Below are 21,637 nucleotides of genomic sequence, written 5' to 3'. Positions count from 1 at the left end.
CCGTCAGTCAGGAGCTGCCGGAGCCGCCCGTCAGTCAGGAGCTGCCGGAGCCCCCCGTCAGTCAGGAGCTGCCGGAGCCACCCGTCAGTCAGGAGCTGCCAGAGCCACCCGTCAGTCAGGAGCTGCCAGTGCTGCCATCAGTCAGGAACTGCCAGAGCCGCCCGTCAGTCAGTAGCTGCCAGAGCCACCCGTCAGTCAGTAGCTGCCAGTGCCGCCATCAGTCAGGAACTGCCAGAGCCGCCCATCAGTCAGGAGCTGCCAGAGCCGCCCGTCAGTCAGGAGCTGCCAGAGCCCCCCGTCAGTCAGGAGCTGCCAGAGCCGCCCGTCAGTCAGGAGTTGCCAGAGCCGCCCGTCAGTCAGGAGCTGCCGGAGCCGCCCGTCAGTCAGGAGCTGCCAGAGCCACACGTCAGTCAGGAGCTGCCAGAGCCGCCCGTCAGTCAGGAGCTGCCAGAGCCGCCCGTCAGTCAGGAGCTGCCAGAGCCCCCCGTCAGTCAGGAGCTGCCAGAGCCGCCCGTCAGTCAGGAGTTGCCAGAGCCGGCCGTCAGTCAGGAGCTGCCAGAGCCACCCGTCAGTCAGGAGCTGCCAGAGCCGCCCGTCAGTCAGGAGCTGCCAGAGCCGCCCGTCACTCCGGAGCTGCTGGAGCTGCCGGAGTCGCGCTTCACTCCGGTGCAGCCGGAGTTTCCCGCCTGTCCGGCTCTGCCGGAGTCTCCCGTCTATTCGGTGCCCGCTGCAAGGGTCTCCAGTCCGAGGTTACTGCCAAACAGTTTTGTGGGCCAAGACTATGGTGGAGTGTGGTCCACGTCCCACACCAGAGCCGCCACCACGGACAGAAGCCCACCCAGACCCTCCCCTATGGGTTTCGGTTTTGCGGCCGGAGTCCGCACCTTTGGGGTACTGTCACGTCCTGACCTTAGTTCCTTTTTATGTCTCTATTTTAGTTTGGTCAGGGCGTGAGTTGGGGTGGGCATTCTATGTTTTTGTTCTATGTATTATAGTTCTATGTGTTTGGCCTGGTGTGGTTCCCAATCAGAGGCAGCTTTCAATCGTTGTCTCTGATTGAGAACCATACTTAGGCAGCCTTTTCCCACTATGGGTTGTGGGTAGTTGTTTTCTGTGTCTGTATAGCCTAGTACACCTTGCCTGACGACTCAAACTGAATTCTTTCACTGCTCTATGTTCGCTACATTCTTCAGTCTGAGACTGACATTGTTGAGGTCGATTGTGGTGAAGTTAAAATGAGAGGTTTTGTACAAAACAAAGTCATCAGCGGTTTCTGGGATCAATCAGAATGGTTAGAGAACGTGTTTGCATTCTAGAAATCATCAGGGAGGTTCTCAGATCCAGACTCATTGCGGGGAAGAAACTAGCGTCCGTGGGCGTGGCATAGTGTTTGGCCCGGAGCAAGGAGTTTGGGTAGCCAGGCAATACTACACCATGATTAGGCCAATAATTGAGCCACAGAGGATCAATAGCTTCTTTAAAAAACTGCCTAGTGGATTGTGTGGAGCCCAATAACAAGGCATAGCCTATAGTCTGGAATGCGCAGCAAATCTGTCAGTGAACAACATGAAGACAAAACAGGACTTTAGCAATATTTCAAATACAATCATGGGAAAACACAAGTTGGAAAGCAAATGGCTCCTGCTGAAAAGAAAATAATCTGGGAAAGGAGGTACGGCTAGGCGGGCCAGGCCCCCTAAGGCTCGCCCATAACACTGTCCCTGGAGTGAGCTGTACATCGTTGGGTAAGTCAGTGAAACTAGAAAGCTTTTTAAGAGTATAATTTCCTCCTCATATTGTACAATATGTGTGTCTCCACACACCTAGACCTTGATTCCTGACAAGGTCACTTTTATTGATTTCAGATTCTCAGTTTGTCAGTGTCAAAGTAGCCTATCATTTTGATAATAAAAAACATTCTGCCAAAGTCTCCAGTCGTGATGAATGATGTAGAATTGCATGAAATGCATTTATAAAAGGCCACATTTTTCACAGACCATGCATAGGCTACTAAAAATGTGTGCAACTTCTGTCAGCACCTGTACTGCTCTATGCCACTACGCAAATGCAATGATATGCATGCAAGACTTATAAAAGCTCCAGACCAGGCCTGAGGTGTTTTAGCAGTTGAGTGACAGAGAGCTGAAACCCCTGACATTTATCCTATTGTAATACACAAAAAACTCAAATAGACGTTGTCTGACAAAGAGGAATAATTATAATTCAAGTCTCCTTTTTACAGTTCTCCTTTAAAACTTGTTTGTGATGTTTGAGCGGATGGGTTGAGTGGATGGGTTGAGGGATGAGTGAGCACGGGGCCCAGTGCTGGTGGGGGGTATAGGGCACCTGAAGGAAAACTGTCCAACTGTAGGAAAAGTATTTAATCAGGGAGGAACGAAAGACCTCCAAACAAGATTATGTCACTCAAGCCAATGTGTAAACATGGCAGGTAACAACTGGTTCTGCTTCACGATGAATGTGTGATATACCCCCAGAGGCAATTTCACTCATCCCAGAGGATTCTCCAAGACGCCGCTGACAGAAAAGAGGTATACAGAGTGGACTTTAATTCTGACTCAGGAGGCGTGCATACCATCCACAGCTTCCAAGTATATTACTCGCTAATGTTCAGTCCCTGGACAATAAAGTAGACAGGCTCTGGGCAAGGATCTACTTCTAGAGAGACATCAGGAACTGTAACATAATCTGTTTCACAGAATCATGGCTCTCTCCGGATATACTGTCCCCGTCCATACAGCCAGCCGGGCTATCAGTACATCGCATGGACAGGAAAAAAGTTAGAGGTGAATGCTTCATGATTAACTACTCATGGTGTGATTGTGGTAATGTTCAGGAACTCGAGACCTTTTGTTCATCAGACCTGGAATACCTCATAATGAAATGCTGACCGCATTACCTCCCGAGAGAATTATCTTCGGTCATCGTCACAATCGTGTATATTCCCCCTCAAGCCGATACCATGATGGCCATCAAGGAACTACACTGGAAACCGCATATCCTGAGGCCGCATTTATTTTAGCTGGGGACTTTAACAAAGCAAATCTGAGGAAAACGCTACCCAAGTTTTATCAATACATCGCCTGCACTACTCGCGCCTCAAAAACTCTCGACTGTTGCTACTCTCCATTCCGGGACGGATACAAGGCTCTCCGCCGCCCATATCACACCTCCATTCTGCTCCTCCCTTCCTATAGGCAGAAACTCAAACAGGAAGTACCCGTGGTAAGGACAGTTCAACGTTGGTCTGACTAATCAGAATCTATGCTTCAAGATTGTTTTGATCACGCGGACTGGGATATGTTCCAGGTTGCTTCTGAGAAAAACATTGACACACTGACAGAGTTCACCAGGAAGTGCATAGGGGATGTTGTTCCCATTGTAACGATTAAAACCTATTCAAACCTTAAAACATGGATAGATGGCAGCATTCGCGCAAAACTGAAAGCGAGAACCACAGCAAGGTGACTGGGAACATGGATGAGTGCAAACAGTCCAGCTATGCCCTCCATAAGGCAATCAAACAGGCAAAATATCAATACAGAGACAAAGTGGAGTCGCAATTCAACGGCACAGACACGAGACGTATGTTGCATGGACTCCAGGCAATCATGTACTATAAAGGGAAAACCGAGGAAAACACAATGCCGACGACGCGGGCCACCGCCGCTCACGAGGACAGGTAGCTCTCGTTCTCCCTGTTTCTGACGGGAGTAAGACATTTAAACGTGTTAACCCTTGCAAGGCTCCTCAGAGCATGCGCAGACCAGCTTGCTTGAGTGTTTACGGACATATTCAATCTCTCCCCATCCCAGTATGCTATCCCCACTAGTTTCAAGATGACCACCATTGTTCCTGTACCAAGAAAGCGAAGATAATGAACTAAATGACAATTGCCCCGTAGCACTCACTTCTGTCATCATGAAGTGCTGAGAGAGTCTTGTTAAGGGTCATATCACCTCCATCTTACCTGACACCCTAGACCCACTGCAATTTGCATACCGCCCCCCAATATGTCCAGGGATGATGCGATCACCATCACACTGCCCTATCCCATCTGGGCAAGAGGAATACCTATGTGAGAATACTGTTCATTGACTACAGCTCAGCCTTCAACACTATAATACCCTCCAAGCTTGGGGCCCTGGGTCTGAACACCGCCCTGTTCAACTAGGTCCTGGACCTCCTGATGGGCGGCATCCAGGTGGTGAAGATAGGCAACAAGCTGCTAAGCTGATCCTCAACACAGGGGTTCCACAAGGGTGCGTGCTCAGCCCCCTCATGTACTCCCTGATCACCCATGACTGCGTGGCCATGCACGTCTCCAACTCCAATCATTAAGTTTGCAGACAATACAACAGTGGTAGCCCTGACTACCAACAATGACGAGACAGCCTACAGGAAGGAGATAAGGGCAATGGTGGTGTGGTGCCAGGAAAATAATATCTCCCTGAACGTCAAAAGACTCAATGAGCTGATCGTGGACTTCAGGAGACAGCAGAGGGACCACGCCACTATCCACATCGACAGGGCCGCAGTGGAGAAGGTAAAAAAAGCTTTAAGTTCCTTGGCATACACATCACTGACAATCTGAAATGGTCCAGCAACACAGACAGTGTGGTGAAGAAGGTGCAACAGTGCCTCTTCAACCTCCGGAGGCAGATGAAAGTCGTCATGTACCCTAAGACCCTGACAAACCATTACAGATGCACCATTGAGAGCATCTTTTCGGGCTGTATCACTGCCTGGTACGGCAACTGCACCGTTTGCAACAACTGGGCTCTCCAGAGGGTGATGCGGTCTGCCCAATGCATCACCAGGGGCACACTGTCTGCTCTCCAGGACATCTACAGCACCCGGTGTCACAAGAAGGCCAAGCAGATCATGCCACCCAAGCCACGGCCTGTTCACCCTGCTACCATCTAGAAGGTGGGTTCAGTACAGGTGCATCAAACCTGGGACCGAGAGACTGAAAAACAGTTTCTATCTCAAAGCCATTAAATCGTCACCCAATACCCTGCCATGTCACTGTCACTAGCTGGCCACCACCCGGTACTCTACTCTGCACCTTAGAGACTGCTATCTTATGTACATAGTCATGGAACACTGGTCACTTTAATAATGTTTGCATATGGTTTTACCCACTTCATATGTATATACTGTATTCTAGTCAAGGCCTATCCTGTATAACTATTGCTGTACATAACATTTTCCATCCTAAATATTCCACATGCATGATGCATATTCTATCCATAGACTGTCCATACTGTCTATACATCCTATCATATACAGTGGGGAGAACAAGTATTTGATACACTGCTGATTTTGTCGTTGGGCAATACGGATTTTCAGCTCCCTCCAAAGATTTTCTATTGGGTTCAGGTCTGGAGACTGGCTAGGCCACTCCAAGACCTTGAGATGCTTCTTACGGAGCCACTCCTTAGTTGCCCTGGCTGTGTGTTTCAGGTCGTTATCATGCTGGAAGACCCAGCCACGACCCATCTTCAATGCTCTTACTGAGGGAAGGAGGTTGTTGGACAAGATCTCGCGATACATGGCCCCATCCATCCTCCCCTCAATACGGTGCAGTCACCCTGTCCCCTTTGCAGAAAAGCACCCCCCAAGAATGATGCTTCCACCTCCATGCTTCACGGTTGGGATGGTGTTCTTGGGGTTGTACTCATCCTTCTTCTTCCTCCAAACACGGCAAGTGGAGTTTAGACCAAAAAGCTATATTTTTGTCACATCAGACCACATGACCTTCTCCCATTCCTCATCATCCAGATGGTCATTGGCAAACTTCAGACGGGTCTGGACATGCGCGGGCATGAGCAGGGGGACCTTGCGTGCGATGTAGGATTTTAATCCATGAAGGCGTAGTGTGTTACTAATGGTTTTCTTTGAGACTGTGGTCCCAGCTCTCTTCAGGTCATTAACCAGGTCCTGCCATGTAGTTCTGGGCTGATCCCTCACCTTCCTCATGATCATTGATGCCCCACGAGGTGAGATATTGCATGGAGCCCCAGACCGAGGGTGATTGACCGTCATCTTGAACTTCTTCCATTTTCTAATAATTGTGGCAACAGTTGTTGCCTTGTCACCAAGCTGCTTGCCATATACAGCGTTCCTCACTGAGTTCCCTGAATTCCTATCGGACCTTGTAGTCACAGCAGATAATATTCAAATTTTTGTTGATTTTAATATTCACATGGAAAAGTCCACAGACCCACTCCAAAAGGCTTTCGGAGCCATCATCGACTCAGTGGGTTTTGTCCAATATGTCTCTGGACCTACTCACTGTCACAGTCATACTCTGGACCTAGTTTTGTCCAATGGAATAAATGTTGTGGATCTTAATGTTTTTCCTCATAATCCTGGACTATCGGACCACCATTTTATTACGTTTGCAATCGCAACAAATAATCTGCTCAGACCCCAACCAAGGAGCATCAAAAGTCGTGCTATAAATTCTCAGACAACACCAAAGATTCCTTGATGCCATTCCAGACTCCCTCTGCCTACCCAAGGTCGTCAGAGGACAAAAATCAGTTAACCACCTAACTGAGGAACTCAATTTCACCTTGGCAATACCCTAGATGCAGTTGCACCCCTAAAAACTAAAAACATTTGTCATAAGAAACTAGCACCCTGGTGTACAGAAAATACACGAGCTCTGAAGCAAGCTTCCAGAATATTGGAACGGAAATGGAATCACACCAAACTGGAAGTCTTCCGACTAGCTTGGAAAGACAGTATCGAAGAGCCCTCACTGCTGCTCGATCATCCTATTTTTCCAACTTCATTGAGGAAGATAAGAACAATCCAAAATGTATTTTTGATACTGTCGCAAAGCTAACTAAAAAGCAGCATTCCCCAAGTGAGGAAGGCTTTTACTTCAGCAGTAATAAATTCATGAACTTCTTTGAGGAAAAGATCATGATCATTAGAAAGCAAATTCCTCCAAAGCTCAGTTGTCCTGAGTCTGCACAACTCTGCCAGGAACTAGGATCAAGAGAGACACTCAAGTGTTGTAGTACTATATCTCTTGACACAATGATGAAAATAACCATGGCCTCTAAACTTTCAAGCTGCATACTGGACCCTATTCCAACTAAACTACTGAAAGAGCTGCTTCCTGTGCTTGGCCCTCCTATGTTGAACATAATAAACGCTCTCTATCCACCAGATGTGTACCAAACTCACTAAAAGTGGCAGGAATAAAGCATCTCTTGAAAAAGCCAAACCTTGACCCAGAAAATATAAAAAACTATCGGCCTATATTGAATCTTCCATTTCTCTCAAGAATGTTAGGAAAAAGCTGTTGCCTTCCTGAAGACAAACAATGTATACGAAGTGCTTCAGTCTTGTTTTAGACCCCATCATAACACTGAGACTGCACTTGTGAAGGTGGTCAATGACCTTTTAATGGCGTCAGACCGAGGCTCTGCATCTGTCCTCGTGCTCCTAGACCTTAGTGCTGCTTTTGATACCATCGATCACCACATTCTTTTGGAGAGATTGGAAACCCAAATTGGTCTACACGGACAAGTTCTGGCCTGGTTTAGATCGTATCTGTCGGAAATATATCAGTTTGTCTCTGTGAATGGTTTGTCCTCTGACAAATCAACTGTACATTTCGGTGTTCCTCAAGGTTCCGTTTTTGGACCACTAATGTTTTCACTATATATTTTACCTCTAGGACATGTCATTGGAAAACATAATGTTAACTTTCACTGCTATACGGATGACACACAGCTGTACATTTCAATGAAACATGGTGAAGCCCCAAAATTGCCCTCGCTAGAAGCCTGTGTATCAGACATAAGGAAGTGAATGGCTGCAAACTTTCTACTTTTCAACTCTAACAAAATAGAGATGCTTGTTCTAGGTCCCAAGAAACAAAGAGATTTTATCAGTGGTCTTGTATGTCTTCCTTTTCCTAATAATTGCTCCCACAGTTGATTTCTTCAAACCAAGCTGCTTACCTATTGCAGATACAGTCTTCCCAGCCTGGTGCAGGTCTCCAATTTTGTTTCTGGTGTCCTTTGACAGCTCTTTGGTCTTGGCCATAGTGGAGTTTGGAGTGTAACTGTTTGAGGTTGTGGACAGGTGTCTTTTATACTGATAACAAGTTCAAACAGGTGCCAGATCCACTCTACTTCAGTAACTCTACTAAATATCTATGGGCCAAACATTGATAACCCCTCTTTTTTCCAAAAGAGTCCTTTTGACTCTTATCTCCCATACTAACCTGGTCATTGGAGGGGACCTTAACTGTGTGCTAGACCAATATTTGGATAGATCCTCTACCCGGCAAACCCTTACCTCCTATTCAAGCGAATTCTTGAATACCTACATAAAGAATTCTAACTTATTTGATATATGGAGGATCCCTAACCCTACGGGTTATACTCGAATTGACTACTTTTTGGCTGATGCTAAACTACTCCCCTATACTTGTAATGTGAGGTATCATGATATTATAATCTCGCCTCTCTGTTTTGCTAGAGTTGAAAAGTAGAAAGTTTGCAGCCATCCACTTCCTTATGTCTGATACACAGGCTTCTAGCGAGGGCAATTTTGGGGCTTCACCATGTTTCATTGAAATGTACAGCTGTGTGTCATCCGCATAGCAGTGAAAGTTAACATTATGTTTTCGAATGACATGTCCAAGAGGTAAAATATATAGTGAAAACATTAGTGGTCCACTCACCTTCTCCCTGAGATTGGGTGACATCGTACCAAACGAGAGGGTCTGGAGGTTGAATCCTCAGCTCCTCACAGAACCAACATTCTGTGACATTTTTCTTTGATACCAACGACAACACAGAGACTTCCCCAGCATTATTGTGGGAAACACTGAAGGCTTATTTGAGAGGCTGTATCATCTCCTTTCAGACTGCCAGGAGTAGGCAAAACAGAGGAAAATTGGTAGAACTGGAGGGACAAATTCACTTACTGGATAGGGAGAATGCTAGCCATCCATCTATAGAGAAACATTAAAAAAATTACCTCTTTAAAATTTGAAATAAATCAGATTCTCTCTATCTTTTCTCTATGCCAAGCAAAAACAATTGAGTTTGGTGACACACCACACAAATTACTCGCCAGACAACTTCGAAAAAATGCGAGTGACCGAATTATTCACAAAGTTAAATCTGCATCTGGGGAATTACTCTCTTCCCCCAAAGACATCAATGACAGATTCCATCAGTTTTATGAGTCTCTATATACATCTAAAGCAGATCCTAACCCCTAACCTCCTGAAGAAATATTATATTGGAGATAGGTTCATAAATTGGATCCAGCTTTTATATAGGAACCCCTGTGCGAGAATACTCACTAACAAATCATTGTCGCCCCGATTGAATCTTTACAGAGGGACAAGGCAGGGTTGTGCGCTGTAGCCTTTGCTCTTAGCCCTAATTATTGAACGTCTCGCTCAGGCGATTAGATCTCATGCAGCAATACACGGCTATAATACTAAAGATACTCTAAATAAGATTTCCCTATACACAGATGACATTCTCTATGTAACAGAACCTCAAGCTAGTATTCCAGCTATTCTTGATGTGATTAATTTGTTTGATACCTTCTCGGGATACAAAGTAAATTGAAACAAGAGTGAATTAATGCCCATAAGGTTGCAAAACACCCCCTGGCTAGAACACCTTCCAGTTAAGTTATCTTCAGAAGAATTTACCTACCTAGGAATTGTAGTTACCAAACAATACGCCTTACAATTTAAAGATAATTTCCCATCTCTGATGCAAAAACTCAAGGCAAACATACAATTTTGGAGAATTCTCCAAATATCTTTGCTCGGAAGAATTAGTGTCATTAAAATGGTCTTCCTCCCACAACTGCTCTACCTATACCAGAACATCCCAGTATTCATACCTAAAACCTTTCATAAACAACTGGACTCAATTATCAATCCTTTCATCTGGGATTATAGAACACACAGGATAGATGGAAGGAGGATTGTCTCTCCCAGATGTTATATTTTATTACTGGGCCACTAACCTCTGTGCTGTTAAGTTTTGGCTGGATGACGCACCTCCATCATCCAGCTGGTTTAGTATGGAGCGTGAGGAGTGTCACGCCTTCTCTATTGGTGCTGTGATTCTGTCTCTTGTCAATCTGGAGATGTCACTTTATAATAACGATCCTATTATACATAGCACAGTCTGAATCTGGAAGCAAATTAACGTCCACTTTGAGCTTAGACCAATGTCATTCATGCTCCCTGTTGCCAGGAATCCCTCCTTTGCCCCCTCTGACCTTGATAACAACTTTGAGCGATGGGGAGAGTTGGGGATAAGTACCATAGGGGATTTATATATTTACATTTACATTTAAGTCATTTAGCAGACGCATATATAGGAGGGACCTTTGCTTCCTTTGAGTTGCTGAGGGAAATGTATAATATTCCCAGAAGTAACCTTTTCAGACACCTACAAATTAGAGACTATGTTAGAAAACACCTCCCAACATTTGGGAATGCTAAACCTTCCATGTTTGACGAATGCATAAAAATATGCCCCACCTCAAGCAAACGGATATCTCGTCTATATGACGCTTTTTATAATCTGTTAGCACACGTTCTACAGATGCCATTAAGGCCAAATGGGAGGAAGACCTAGGGACTGACATTTCGATGGCAGACTGGGAGAGAGCTTGGAGTATATCCACACATGCTCCATTAACTCCAGACATCGTCTCATACAATTCAAGGTATTACACTATTCCAAAACCAAACTGCTATGGATATTTCCTGATACATTCCCTATGTGTGATAAATGTTAGGCTGCGCAGGGTACACTACTCCACTGCTTTGCCCTATGCTCTAGCTTGTATGGTTATTGGTGTGGAATTTTTAGGATCCTCTCTGAAGTTCTGGAGACTTCAATAGACCCAGACCCGCTTCTGATAATCCTGAAGTTCTGGAGACTTCAATAGACCCAGACCCGCTTCTGATAATCCTGAAGTTCTGGAGACTTCAAAAGACCCAGACCAGCTTCTGATAATCCTGAAGTTCTGGAGACTTCAATAGACCCAGACCCGCTTCTGATAATCCTGAAGTTCTGGAGACTTCAAAAGACCCAGACCAGCTTCTGATAATCCTGAAGTTCTGGAGACTTCAAAAGACCCAGACCAGCTTCTGATAATCCTGAAGTTCTGGAGACTTCAATAGACCCAGACCCGCTTCTGATAATCCTGAAGTTCTGGAGACTTCAAAAGACCCAGACCAGCTTCTGATAATCCTGAAGTTCTGGAGACTTCAAAAGACCCAGACCTGCTTCTGATAATCCTGGGAGTGTCTGAGTCCCTAAACGGATTAACCAACCCCCCAAAACAACTCATCTCTTACACTCATTTCGGCAAAAAAAACTAATCTTGTTGTTTTGGAAAAGGCGGGAAGCGCCCTCTACCAAATTATGGCTCAGTGAATTGGCAAACACTGTACACTTAGAAAGAATTAGATATATTCTGAACAATAAATTATCAACATTTGATCAAATCTGGCAGCCTTTCCTCTCCTACTTGGACGAGTCGACACTGTGAATTTGTACTTATTAACGCACTCTCAATTGTAATATTTGAATCTACCTTTGGGCAGCAGTCGGAATGGGGGGATAAAGGGGGGGAATAAGGGGGGTGGGGGATAAAGGGGGGTGACATCTACCCTCTTTCTTTCTACATGTCCTTGTTCTGTATGTCTTGTTTTGTAATATTTGTTTTGTACCCAGAACTCTGGGTCTTGTTGTTCCTGTCTGCTCTTTCATGTTTAGATAAGAATTGTATATCTGTCTTTTATACCTATACACCATTCTTGTGTGTGTTCAATAAAAAATATTTGAAACAAAGATGATCAATGGAAACAGGATGCACCTGAGCTCAATTTCGAGTCTCATAGCAAAGGGTCTGAATACTTATGTAAATAAGGTATTTGTGTTTTTATTGTATTTTTTAAATTTTTTTGTTAACATTTGTCAAATCCAGCTTTCGCTTTGTCAGTATCGGGTATTGTGTGTAGATTGCTGAAAAAAAAACATTTATTTAATCCATTATAGAATAAGGCTGTAACGTAACAAAATGTGGAAAAAGTCAAAGTGTCTGAATACTTTTCGAATGCACTGAATGTGTATGCGACAAATAACACTGGATTTGATTTCACATACACTGTAGCTAGGATGTCAAACTTCCTCCGTTACAACAGAAAGAGAGAGGTGGAGAGGGAGAGAGAGAAAGAGGCAGAGAGAGAAAAAGAAAGAGAAAAAGAAAGGTTATTTCGCTGGGCAACTTCTGTTTTTACATTATTCATATTTTCTTTCACACATTAAAACAGTGATGACTGAATCTGCTCTTTACAAAGACACACAGCACCATATTTCATTATTTGTGTGTATTTATATTATTATGCCATTGGACTAATTGACACCGTTCAGTGAGCGACACAGTACTTGACTGCTTGCCTTGGTAATTGAGAGAGATGGAATCTGAATCACGCTCAAATTGATGTTTTACAGTGTGACACATTATGAATATTACATCACAGGACCATACACAGTATCAGTCAGGGCATGGAAGAGAGAGAGAGAGAGAGAGAGAGAGAGAGGGAAAGAGATAGAGAGGGAGAGAGTGTGAGAGAGAGAGTGTGAGAGAGAGGGAAAGAGAGAAAGACACAGAGCGAGAGAGGGAGATAATTTTTTATTTTACCTTTATTTAACCAGGCAGTTAAGAACAAATTCTTATTTTCAATGACGGCCTAGGAACAGTGGGTTAACTGCCTTGTTCAGGGGCAGAACGACAGATTTGTACCTTGTCAGCTTGGTGGTTTGAACTTGCAACCTTCCAGTTACTAGTCCAACGCTCTAACCACTAGGCTACCCTGCCGAGAGAGAGTGTGAAAGAGAGAAAGACACAGAGAAAGAGAGAGAGAGAGAGAGAGAAAGACACAGAGAGAGAGAGAGAGAGAAAGACAGAGAGAGAGAGAGAGAGAGAGAGAGAGAGAGAGAGATAGAGAGATCCTCGGTGCTAGTAAATTATTAATACAGAACACAAAGTCAGGAACAAGCACTTAGGGCTAAAACAGACAAAAGAGAGTGTTTTTTCCTTTTATCGTGTTTCATGTAGAGGCTGACAAATGGTGGTCACATCGCATGAAGGCTGTGATATTTAATGCATGGTCTGCACTGCTAGTAAACACTCATTTGTGGTTGTGACTAGTCACACATGAAATGCATTTTGCCCGACCAGAGGTTGTTTGATAAAGCTTTTAAAACCAGGAGGTTCAATCCACAATCTGGTTGAGTAACGGAACGTTCGTTCCCCTTTCAATACATTAAATACATAAAAAAGTTCCCAAAAATATAATAACTTTCAAAAATCCGAATATAAATAGTTGTTCAAATTAAAACATTTTTCGGCAGATTGATGAGGTACGTCTTGGTCAGCTAAACTTACTAAGATGTACAGTACCTCCAACAACACATAAAACCTCATATACAGTTGAAGTCAGAAGTTTACATACACTTAGGTTGGAGTCATTAAAACTCTTTTTTCAAACACTCCACAAATTTCTTGTTAACTTCTTCGATATAGGGGGCGCTATTTTAATTTTTGGATAAAAAAATGTTCCCGTTTTAAACAAGATATTTTGTCACGAAAAGATGCTCGACTATGCATATAATTGACAGCTTTGGAAAGAAAACACTCTGACGTTTCCAAAACTGCAAAGATATTGTCTGTGAGTGCCCCAGAACTAATGCTACAGGCGAAACCAAGATGAAATGTTATACAGGAAATGCCCCAGATTTTGAATGTGCTGTGTTCCAATGTCTCCTTATATGGCTGTGAATGCGCCAGGAATGAGCCTACACTTTCTGTCGTTTCCCCAAGGTGTCTGCAGCATTGTGACATATTTGTAGGCATATCATTGGAAGATTGACCATAAGAGACTACATTTACCTGGTGTCCTCTTGGGGTCCTCCGTCGAAATTATTGCGCAATCTCCAGCTGCGTCCACTTTTCCATCAGGTTCAGAGGAGAAAGGCAACTGCCACGAATGATTTATCATCGAATAGATATGTGAAAAACACCTTGAGGATTGATTCTAAACAACGTTCGCCATGTTTCTGTCGATATTATGGAGTTAATTTGGAAAAAAGTTTGCCATTGTAATGACTGAATTTCTGGGGTTTTTCTTAGCCAAACGTGAAGAACAAAACGGAGCGATTTCTCCTACACAAATAATATTTTTGGAAAAACTGAACATTTGCTATCTACAGTGCCTTGCGAAAGTATTCGGCCCCCTTGAACTTTGCGACCTTTTGCCACATTTCAGGCTTCAAACATAAAGATATAAAACTGTATTTTTTTGTGAAGAATCAACAACAAGTGGGACACAATCATGAAGTGGAACGACATTTATTGGATATTTCAAACTTTTTTAACAAATCCAAAAACTGAAAAATTGGGCGTGCAAAATTATTCAGCCCCTTTACTTTCAGTGCAGCAAACTCTCTCCAGAAGTTCAGTGAGGATCTCTGAATGATCCAATGTTGACCTAAATGACAAATGATGATAAATACAATCCACCTGTGTGTAATCAAGTCTCCGTATAAATGCACCTGCACTGTGATTGTCTCAGAGGTCCGTTAAAAGCGCAGAGAGCATCATGAAGAACAAGGAACACACCAGGCAGGTCCGAGATACTGTTGTGAAGAAGTTTAAAGCCGGATTTGGATACAAAAAGATTTCCCAAGCTTTAAACATCCCAAGGAGCACTGTGCAAGTGATAATATTGAAATGGAAGGAGTATCAGACCACTGCAAATCTACCAAGACCTGGCTGTCCCTCTAAACTTTCAGCTCATATAAGGAGAAGACTGATCAGAGATGCAGCCAAGAGGCCCATGATCACTCTGGATGAACTGCAGAGATCTACAGCTGAGGTGGGAGACTCTGTCCATAGGACAACAATCAGTTGTATATTGCACAAATCTGGCCTTTATGGAAGAGTGGCAAGAAGAAAGCCATTTCTTAAAGATATCCATAAAAAGTGTCGTTTAAAGTTTGCCACAAGCCACCTGGGAGACACACCAAACATGTGGAAGAAGGTGCTCTGGTCAGATGAAACCAAAATTTAACTTTTTGGCAACAATGCAAAACGTTATGTTTGGCGTAAAAGCAACACAGCTCAAAACCCTAAACACACCATCCCCACTGTCAAACATGGTGGTGGCAGCATCATGGTTTGGGCCTGCTTTTCTTCAGCAGGGACAGGGAAGATGGTTAAAATTGATGGGAAGATGGATGGAGCCAAATACAGGACCATTCTGGAAGAAAACCTGATGGAGTCTGCAAAAGACCTGAGACTGGGATGGAAATTTGTCTTCCAACAAGACAATGATCCAAAACATAAAGCAAAATCTACAATGGAATGGTTCAAAAATAAACATATCCAGGTGTTAGAATGGCCAAGTCAAAGTCCAGACCTGAATCCAATCGAGAATCTGTGGAAAGAACTGAAAACTGCTGTTCACAAATGCTCTCCATCCAACCTCACTGAGCTCGAGCTGTTTTGCAAGGAGGAATGGGAAAACATTTCAGTCTCTCGATGTGCAAAACTGATAGAGACATACCCCAAGCAACTTACAGCTGTAATCGCAGCAAAAGATGGCGCTACAAACTATTAACTTAAGGGGGCTGAATAATTTTGCACGCCCAATTTTTCAGTTTTTGATTTGTTAAAAAAGTTTGAAATATCCAATAAATGTCGTTCCACTTCATGATTGTGTCCCACTTGTTGTTGATTCTTCACAAAAAAATACAGTTTTATATATTTATGTTTGAAGCCTGAAATGTGGCAAAAGGTCGCAAAGTTCAAGGGGGCCGAATACTTTCGCAAGGCACTGTAACTGAGAGTCTCCTCATTGAAAACATCCAAAGTTCTTCAAAGGTAAATGATTTTATTTGAATGCTTTTCTTGTTTTTGTGAAAATGTTGCCTGCTGAATGCTAGGCTTAATGCTATGCTAGCTATCAATACTCTTACAGAAATGAATGTGTAACTATGGTTGAAAAGCATATTTTGAAAATCTGAGATGACAGTGTTGTTAACAAAAGGCTAAGCTTGTGAGCCAATATATTGATTTCATTTCATTTATGATTTTCATGAATAGTTAATGTTGCGTTATGCTAATGAGCTTGAGGCTATGATTACGCTCCCGGATATGGGATTGCTCGACGCTAGAAGTTAACAAACTATAGTTTTGGCAAGTCAGTTAGGACGTCTACTTGTGCATAACACAAGTAATTTTCCAACAATTGTTTACAGACAGATTATTTCACTTTTAATTCACTGCATCACAATTCCAGTGGGTCAGAAGTTTACATACACTAAGTTGACTGTGCCTTTAAACAGCTTGGAAAATGCACGGCTTTAGAAGCTTCTGATAGGCAAATTGACATCATTTGAGTCAATTGAAGGTGTACCTGTGGATGTATGTCAAGGCAATAGTATGCAAGTACAAACACCATGGGACCACGCAGCCGTCATACTGCTCAGGTAGGATACTTTGATGCGAAAAGTGCGAATGAATCCCAGAACCGCAAGGACATTTTGAAGATGCTGGAGGAAACAGGTACAAAAGTATCTATATCCACAGTAAAACGAGTCCTATATCGATATAACCTGAAAGGCCGCTCAGCAAGGAAGAAGCCACTGCTCTAAAACCGCCATAAAAAAGCCAGACTATGGTTTGCAACTGCACATGGTGAAAAAGATCGCACTTTTGATGACTGATGAAACAAAAATAGAACTGTTTGGCCATAATGACCATTGTTATGTTTGGAGGAAAAAAGTGGAGGATTGCAAGCCGAAGAACACCATCCCAGGGGTGGCAGCATCATGTTGTGGGGGAGCTTTTCTGCAGGAGGGACTGGTGCACTTCACAAAATAGATGGCATCATGAGGGAGGAAAATTATGTGGATATATTGAAGCAACATCTCAAGACATCAGTCAGGAAGTTAAAGCTTGGTCGCAAATGGGTCTTCCAAATGGACATTGACCCCGAGGATACTTCCAAAGTTGTGGCAAAATAGCTTAAGGACAACAAAGTCAAGGTATTGGAGTGGCCATCACAAAGCCCTGACCTCAAACTCATATAAAATTTGTGGGCAGAACTGAAAAAGCGTGCGCAAGCAAGGGGGCCTACAAACCTGACTCAGTTACACCAGCTCTGTCAGGAGGAATGGGCCAAAATTCACCCAATGTATTTTGGGAAGCTTGTGGAAGGCTCGCCAAAACATTTGACCCAAGTTAAACAATGTAAAGGCAATGCTACCAAACACTAATTGAGTGTATGTGATCTTCTGACCCACTGGGAATGTAATGAAAGATATATAAGCTGAAATAAATCATTCTCTCTACTATTATTCTGACACATTCGTAAAATAGAGTGGTGATCCGAATTGACTAAAATAGGGAATTTTTACTAAGATTAAAAGTCAGGAATTGTGAAAAAATGTATTTGGCTAAGGTGTATGTAAACTTACGACTTCAACTGTAATTCTGCCCAAAAACGATTAGAATTTATCTTAACCTGTGGCATAAGGGCTTTTTAGGTGAGCGCTGATGCCACCCTGTGATAAGTAGTGCCCACTTTGTCAAAAGCCGGGGCGCAAAATATTTATCTTGATTTCTAGCACGCCTCTCCAGGGTGCTGTTGGAGAGATGCATTGCTGCTGCGCTCCACCAACCTTCCGTCCAAAACAATCGTCTATCATAAATCATGTAGCAGATTTAGGATACGATAGAAAGAGAATGTGGCCTTTTCTGTAGCCTACAGGCTGGAGATAAATTGTATGACAATGTAATGAGACGGACACTTTTAACATCGTGCAGGTTTCTCCGATCAAATAGCCTGATCTAAACGGCGCCCAATCAAATAAAAAGAAGCGCTGACATGTTAACAAACATTCATATTCTAACAGGACAGGTCAAAGTAAAATGAACAATATGGACAATCAGGGTATTGACAACTGTGGAATGGATAATCAGGGTATTCACAACTGTGGAATGGATAATCAGGGTATTCACAACTGTGGAATGGATAATCGGGGTATTCACAACTGTGGAATGGATAATCAGGGTATTCACAACTGTGGACCAGGAGTTTCACCCTGTGGACTACATTGTCATGATCAATGCTTTTCGAGTTTGTATCCGTAAATATTTTGACGAGCTGGTCATAGCGAAAAAGAAAATACTTCTGCATTTCCCACTGTGTAAAGACATTGATTATCATTGCAAATAGGCTCAGGATAACTCCTGATAAAGTTGGGTAGCCAATATTCAGAGCAAAAGTCTAAGCCGTTGTGTTGGGGGGGGTACTATGCTAACATATGGTATTTTTTGGATCATATAGCCATTTGATTTAGGATGTTAGGACCCCTTTAGGTATACATTTTAAAACAATACAATATTGAATTTGGCCTTTACTACCATAGTCCATAGCAGAGCATGTGAGTGGAGCTGGAGCTGGAGCATAGTGTGCCCAATTTGACTGGAGCGTGGAGCAAGTCTCCCAAAGCCTGGCACGTTGGCCTTCTCACCCACTCCAATTTCGCTCCTGTACCGCTCACTTCAAGAGCCCAGGCCAGGCCCAGCCAAGCATTTGTAGTCTACTTGTGTGCTGCTATAGCCCCTTGCTTTAGCTACTGTCATCTAGTATTCTAAATATTTTCATAAAAAACTGATAAAACACCCAGGTGAAAAATCAAGGTGATTTACAAAGATGGAGGACACATCCCGAAAGCATGATGGTGTACTTTATACGTGCACATGCTAACAGAGAAGAATGAGGTGGGTAGCTAGCTAAGTGTGTCATTGTAGCAAAGTATTTATAAACAAAACATCAGAACTCTTAAAATGTATATTATCTATACAATAGGCCTGACATATTACCTCTTTCAAGGAGCTTTCCATTTTGATAGGGTTATTTTCCCGATAAAACCTTTAGGCCTACCTATAATAATAAAAATAATTCAAAAACAACTCTGCATCGCTGCCCAGTCTGGCATGAGTGGCGTGTTTAGCATCCCCAGTGGCTCTGCAAGAGCAGATAGGCATTCTCCGCTGCAGGCACCATTGCATGTGCCTGAAGCCAGACTCTGGCCAAACTCATGTTTCTAAAACATTATTCAAAGCATTTTTAGTTTAATTTGTATTTCATTCTAAGTAAGGCACAGCCTATATGCACAATGTTGTTTAAATGCTGAACGCTATAATGTTCCTGCAAATGCTACACCCCAGTAAGCACGGACCAATGCCGATGCCTTTTGGACACATGGTTTTGGTCCAGTCGGGACCGGCCTTGATTTCCATATTCACAGACTTTTGCTTTTGGTCCGGTCAGGACCAAATCTGAACCAGTCATAGAAGTCTATTGTTTGGCTCGGTCCGGACTGGACCAGCCTTGATTTGGCCCAAACATCCATGAATGACATATTTCTAACTTTCATTCAGAACCGAAAATTAACCATATTTCAACGTCCAGAAAATAAGTATGTTTCAACATCTGGAAAAGGCGCCTTTTTTCACCTTTCAGTCAGAACCTAGATTGAACGTTTGGAAAATACTATTTTAGACATCTTTTCAACGTCATTGTGCTTACTGGGACTATTCTAGTTTAGCGGTGCCAGCTATTTTTTTGTCTTGCCAAATTGGGACGGCAGAACGGCCAGGAACAAACAACATGAGAGAACAAACAACATGAGTTTTTATGACATCATCACTGTGCAATCCTTTGGCAATGACCTGTATCTCTGACTGTCATCCTCCTTCCTGTTCTTGTGTGTGTGTGTGTGTGTGTGTGTGTACAGTATACACATGTCCCTACCTGTATCTCTGACTGTCATCCTACTTCCTGTTATTGTATGTGTGTGTGTGTACAGTATACACATGTCCCTACCTGTATCTCTGACTGTCATCCTCCTTCCTGTTCTTGTGTGTGTGTGTGTGTGTGTGTACAGTATACACATGTCCCTACCTGTATCTCTGACTGTCATCCTCCTTCCTGTTCTTGTATGTGTGTGTGTACAGTATACACATGTCCCTACCTGTATCTCTGACTGTCATCCTCCTTCCTGTTCTTGTATGTGTGTGTGTACAGTATACACATGTCCCTACCTGTATCTCTGACTGTCATCCTCCTTCCTGTTCTTGTGTGTGTGTGTGTGTGTACAGTATACACATGTCCCTACCTGTATCTCTGACTGTCATCCTCCTTCCTGTTCTTGTATGTGTGTGTGTACAGTATACACATGTCCCTACCTGTATCTCTGACTGTCATCCTCCTTCCTGTTCTTGTATGTGTGTGTGTGTGTACAGTATACACATGTCCCTACCTGTATCTCTGACTGTCATCCTCCTTCCTGTTCTTGTATGTGTGTGTGTACAGTATACACATGTCCCTACCTGTATCTCTGACTGTCATCCTCCTTCCTGTTCTTGTATGTGTGTGTGTGTGTACAGTATACACATGTGCCTACCTGTATCTCTGACTGTCGTCCTCCTTCCTGTTCTTGTGTGTGTGTGTACAGTATACACATGTCCCTACCTGTATCTCTGACTGTCGTCCTCCTTCCTGTTCTTGTATGTGTGTGTGTGTACAGTATACACATGTGCCTACCTGTATCTCTGACTGTCGTCCTCCTTCCTGTTCTTGTATGTGTGTGTACAGTATACACATGTGCCTACCTGTATCTCTGGTAGTCATCCTCATCCTTGTCCAGGCTGACCAGCTGGTTGGGACAGGCCTCGTTTCCCAGCAGGCTGAGGTACTGCAGCGACGGAGTTGCCTCCGCCAAGTGTTCCAGCAGTGCCTCGATGTCAGTCAGGTGTCAGAGGTCAAGGCTGCTAATTACATTAGCATTTACCCCCCCCAGCTTCAAAAAACTAGTTACAGGCAATGCTTTGCTGTGAGAGAGCGGATAACAATTTAAGGCTCAGAGGCATTTATGTGTCTGTTTCTCTGTATTTTCCCTCTCTCTCTCTCTCTCTCTCTTCTACCCTGCCATCTTTCTTCCTCTCTCCCTTCTCTCTTGCTCTCTCCATTTCTTATCCCCCCCCCCCCCCAAGGTGGCCGGGTGGGGAGCGTTAAAACATTGACAAAATGATGGATGCCCTGTGGTTCAAACGGTCCATGATTTGCAGAGCCGTAGCCAACGCCATAACCCCCCCCCCCCCCCCAAACGTGGAACAAAAAAGCTACCAGCCTCCCAAACAGGCACAGTCATCACTAATACATTCACTTCATTGGAAAATTGAGCCCAAAGTGTCAAAATGAAAGCGCACTAATGCAGTGGTGGAGTGTGTAAATGGCACAGCTCCACATCAAGATGTGGTCTAATTGGGGCATTAGCATGTGCAGGCCACTTCACCTCTCTTTTGCTCTCTTTCTCCCTCACCCCCTCCTTATCCCCCTCTCTCTCTTTCTTTCTTTCTCTCTCTCTGCTTCAGAGCAGTTGACACGCACTTCAAGGAGGCCCAGTTTTAATGTTGACACGGTAGTTGTGTGTTTGCATCATTACCCTGTAGATGGATCTAC

The 21,637-nt window shown here is 43.6% G+C and overlaps 1 protein-coding gene across 1 annotated transcript in view; it reads right to left on the bottom strand.

Moving 5' to 3' along the window:
- The window catches only part of LOC135511171 (leucine-rich melanocyte differentiation-associated protein-like), a 485,324-nt gene that overhangs the window by 178,632 nt on the left and 285,055 nt on the right, over positions 1–21,637 (bottom strand). The window contains exon 4 of the mRNA XM_064932768.1: positions 20,788–20,927. Within this exon, the coding sequence (XP_064788840.1) occupies positions 20,788–20,927 (140 nt within the window). The remainder of the gene's footprint in view (positions 1–20,787; positions 20,928–21,637) is intronic.

Source organism: Oncorhynchus masou, chromosome 23 (genome assembly GCF_036934945.1).
Source record: "Oncorhynchus masou masou isolate Uvic2021 chromosome 23, UVic_Omas_1.1, whole genome shotgun sequence".
NCBI lineage: Eukaryota > Metazoa > Chordata > Actinopteri > Salmoniformes > Salmonidae > Oncorhynchus > Oncorhynchus masou.
This window is presented reverse-complemented; position numbering and strand designations above follow the sequence as displayed.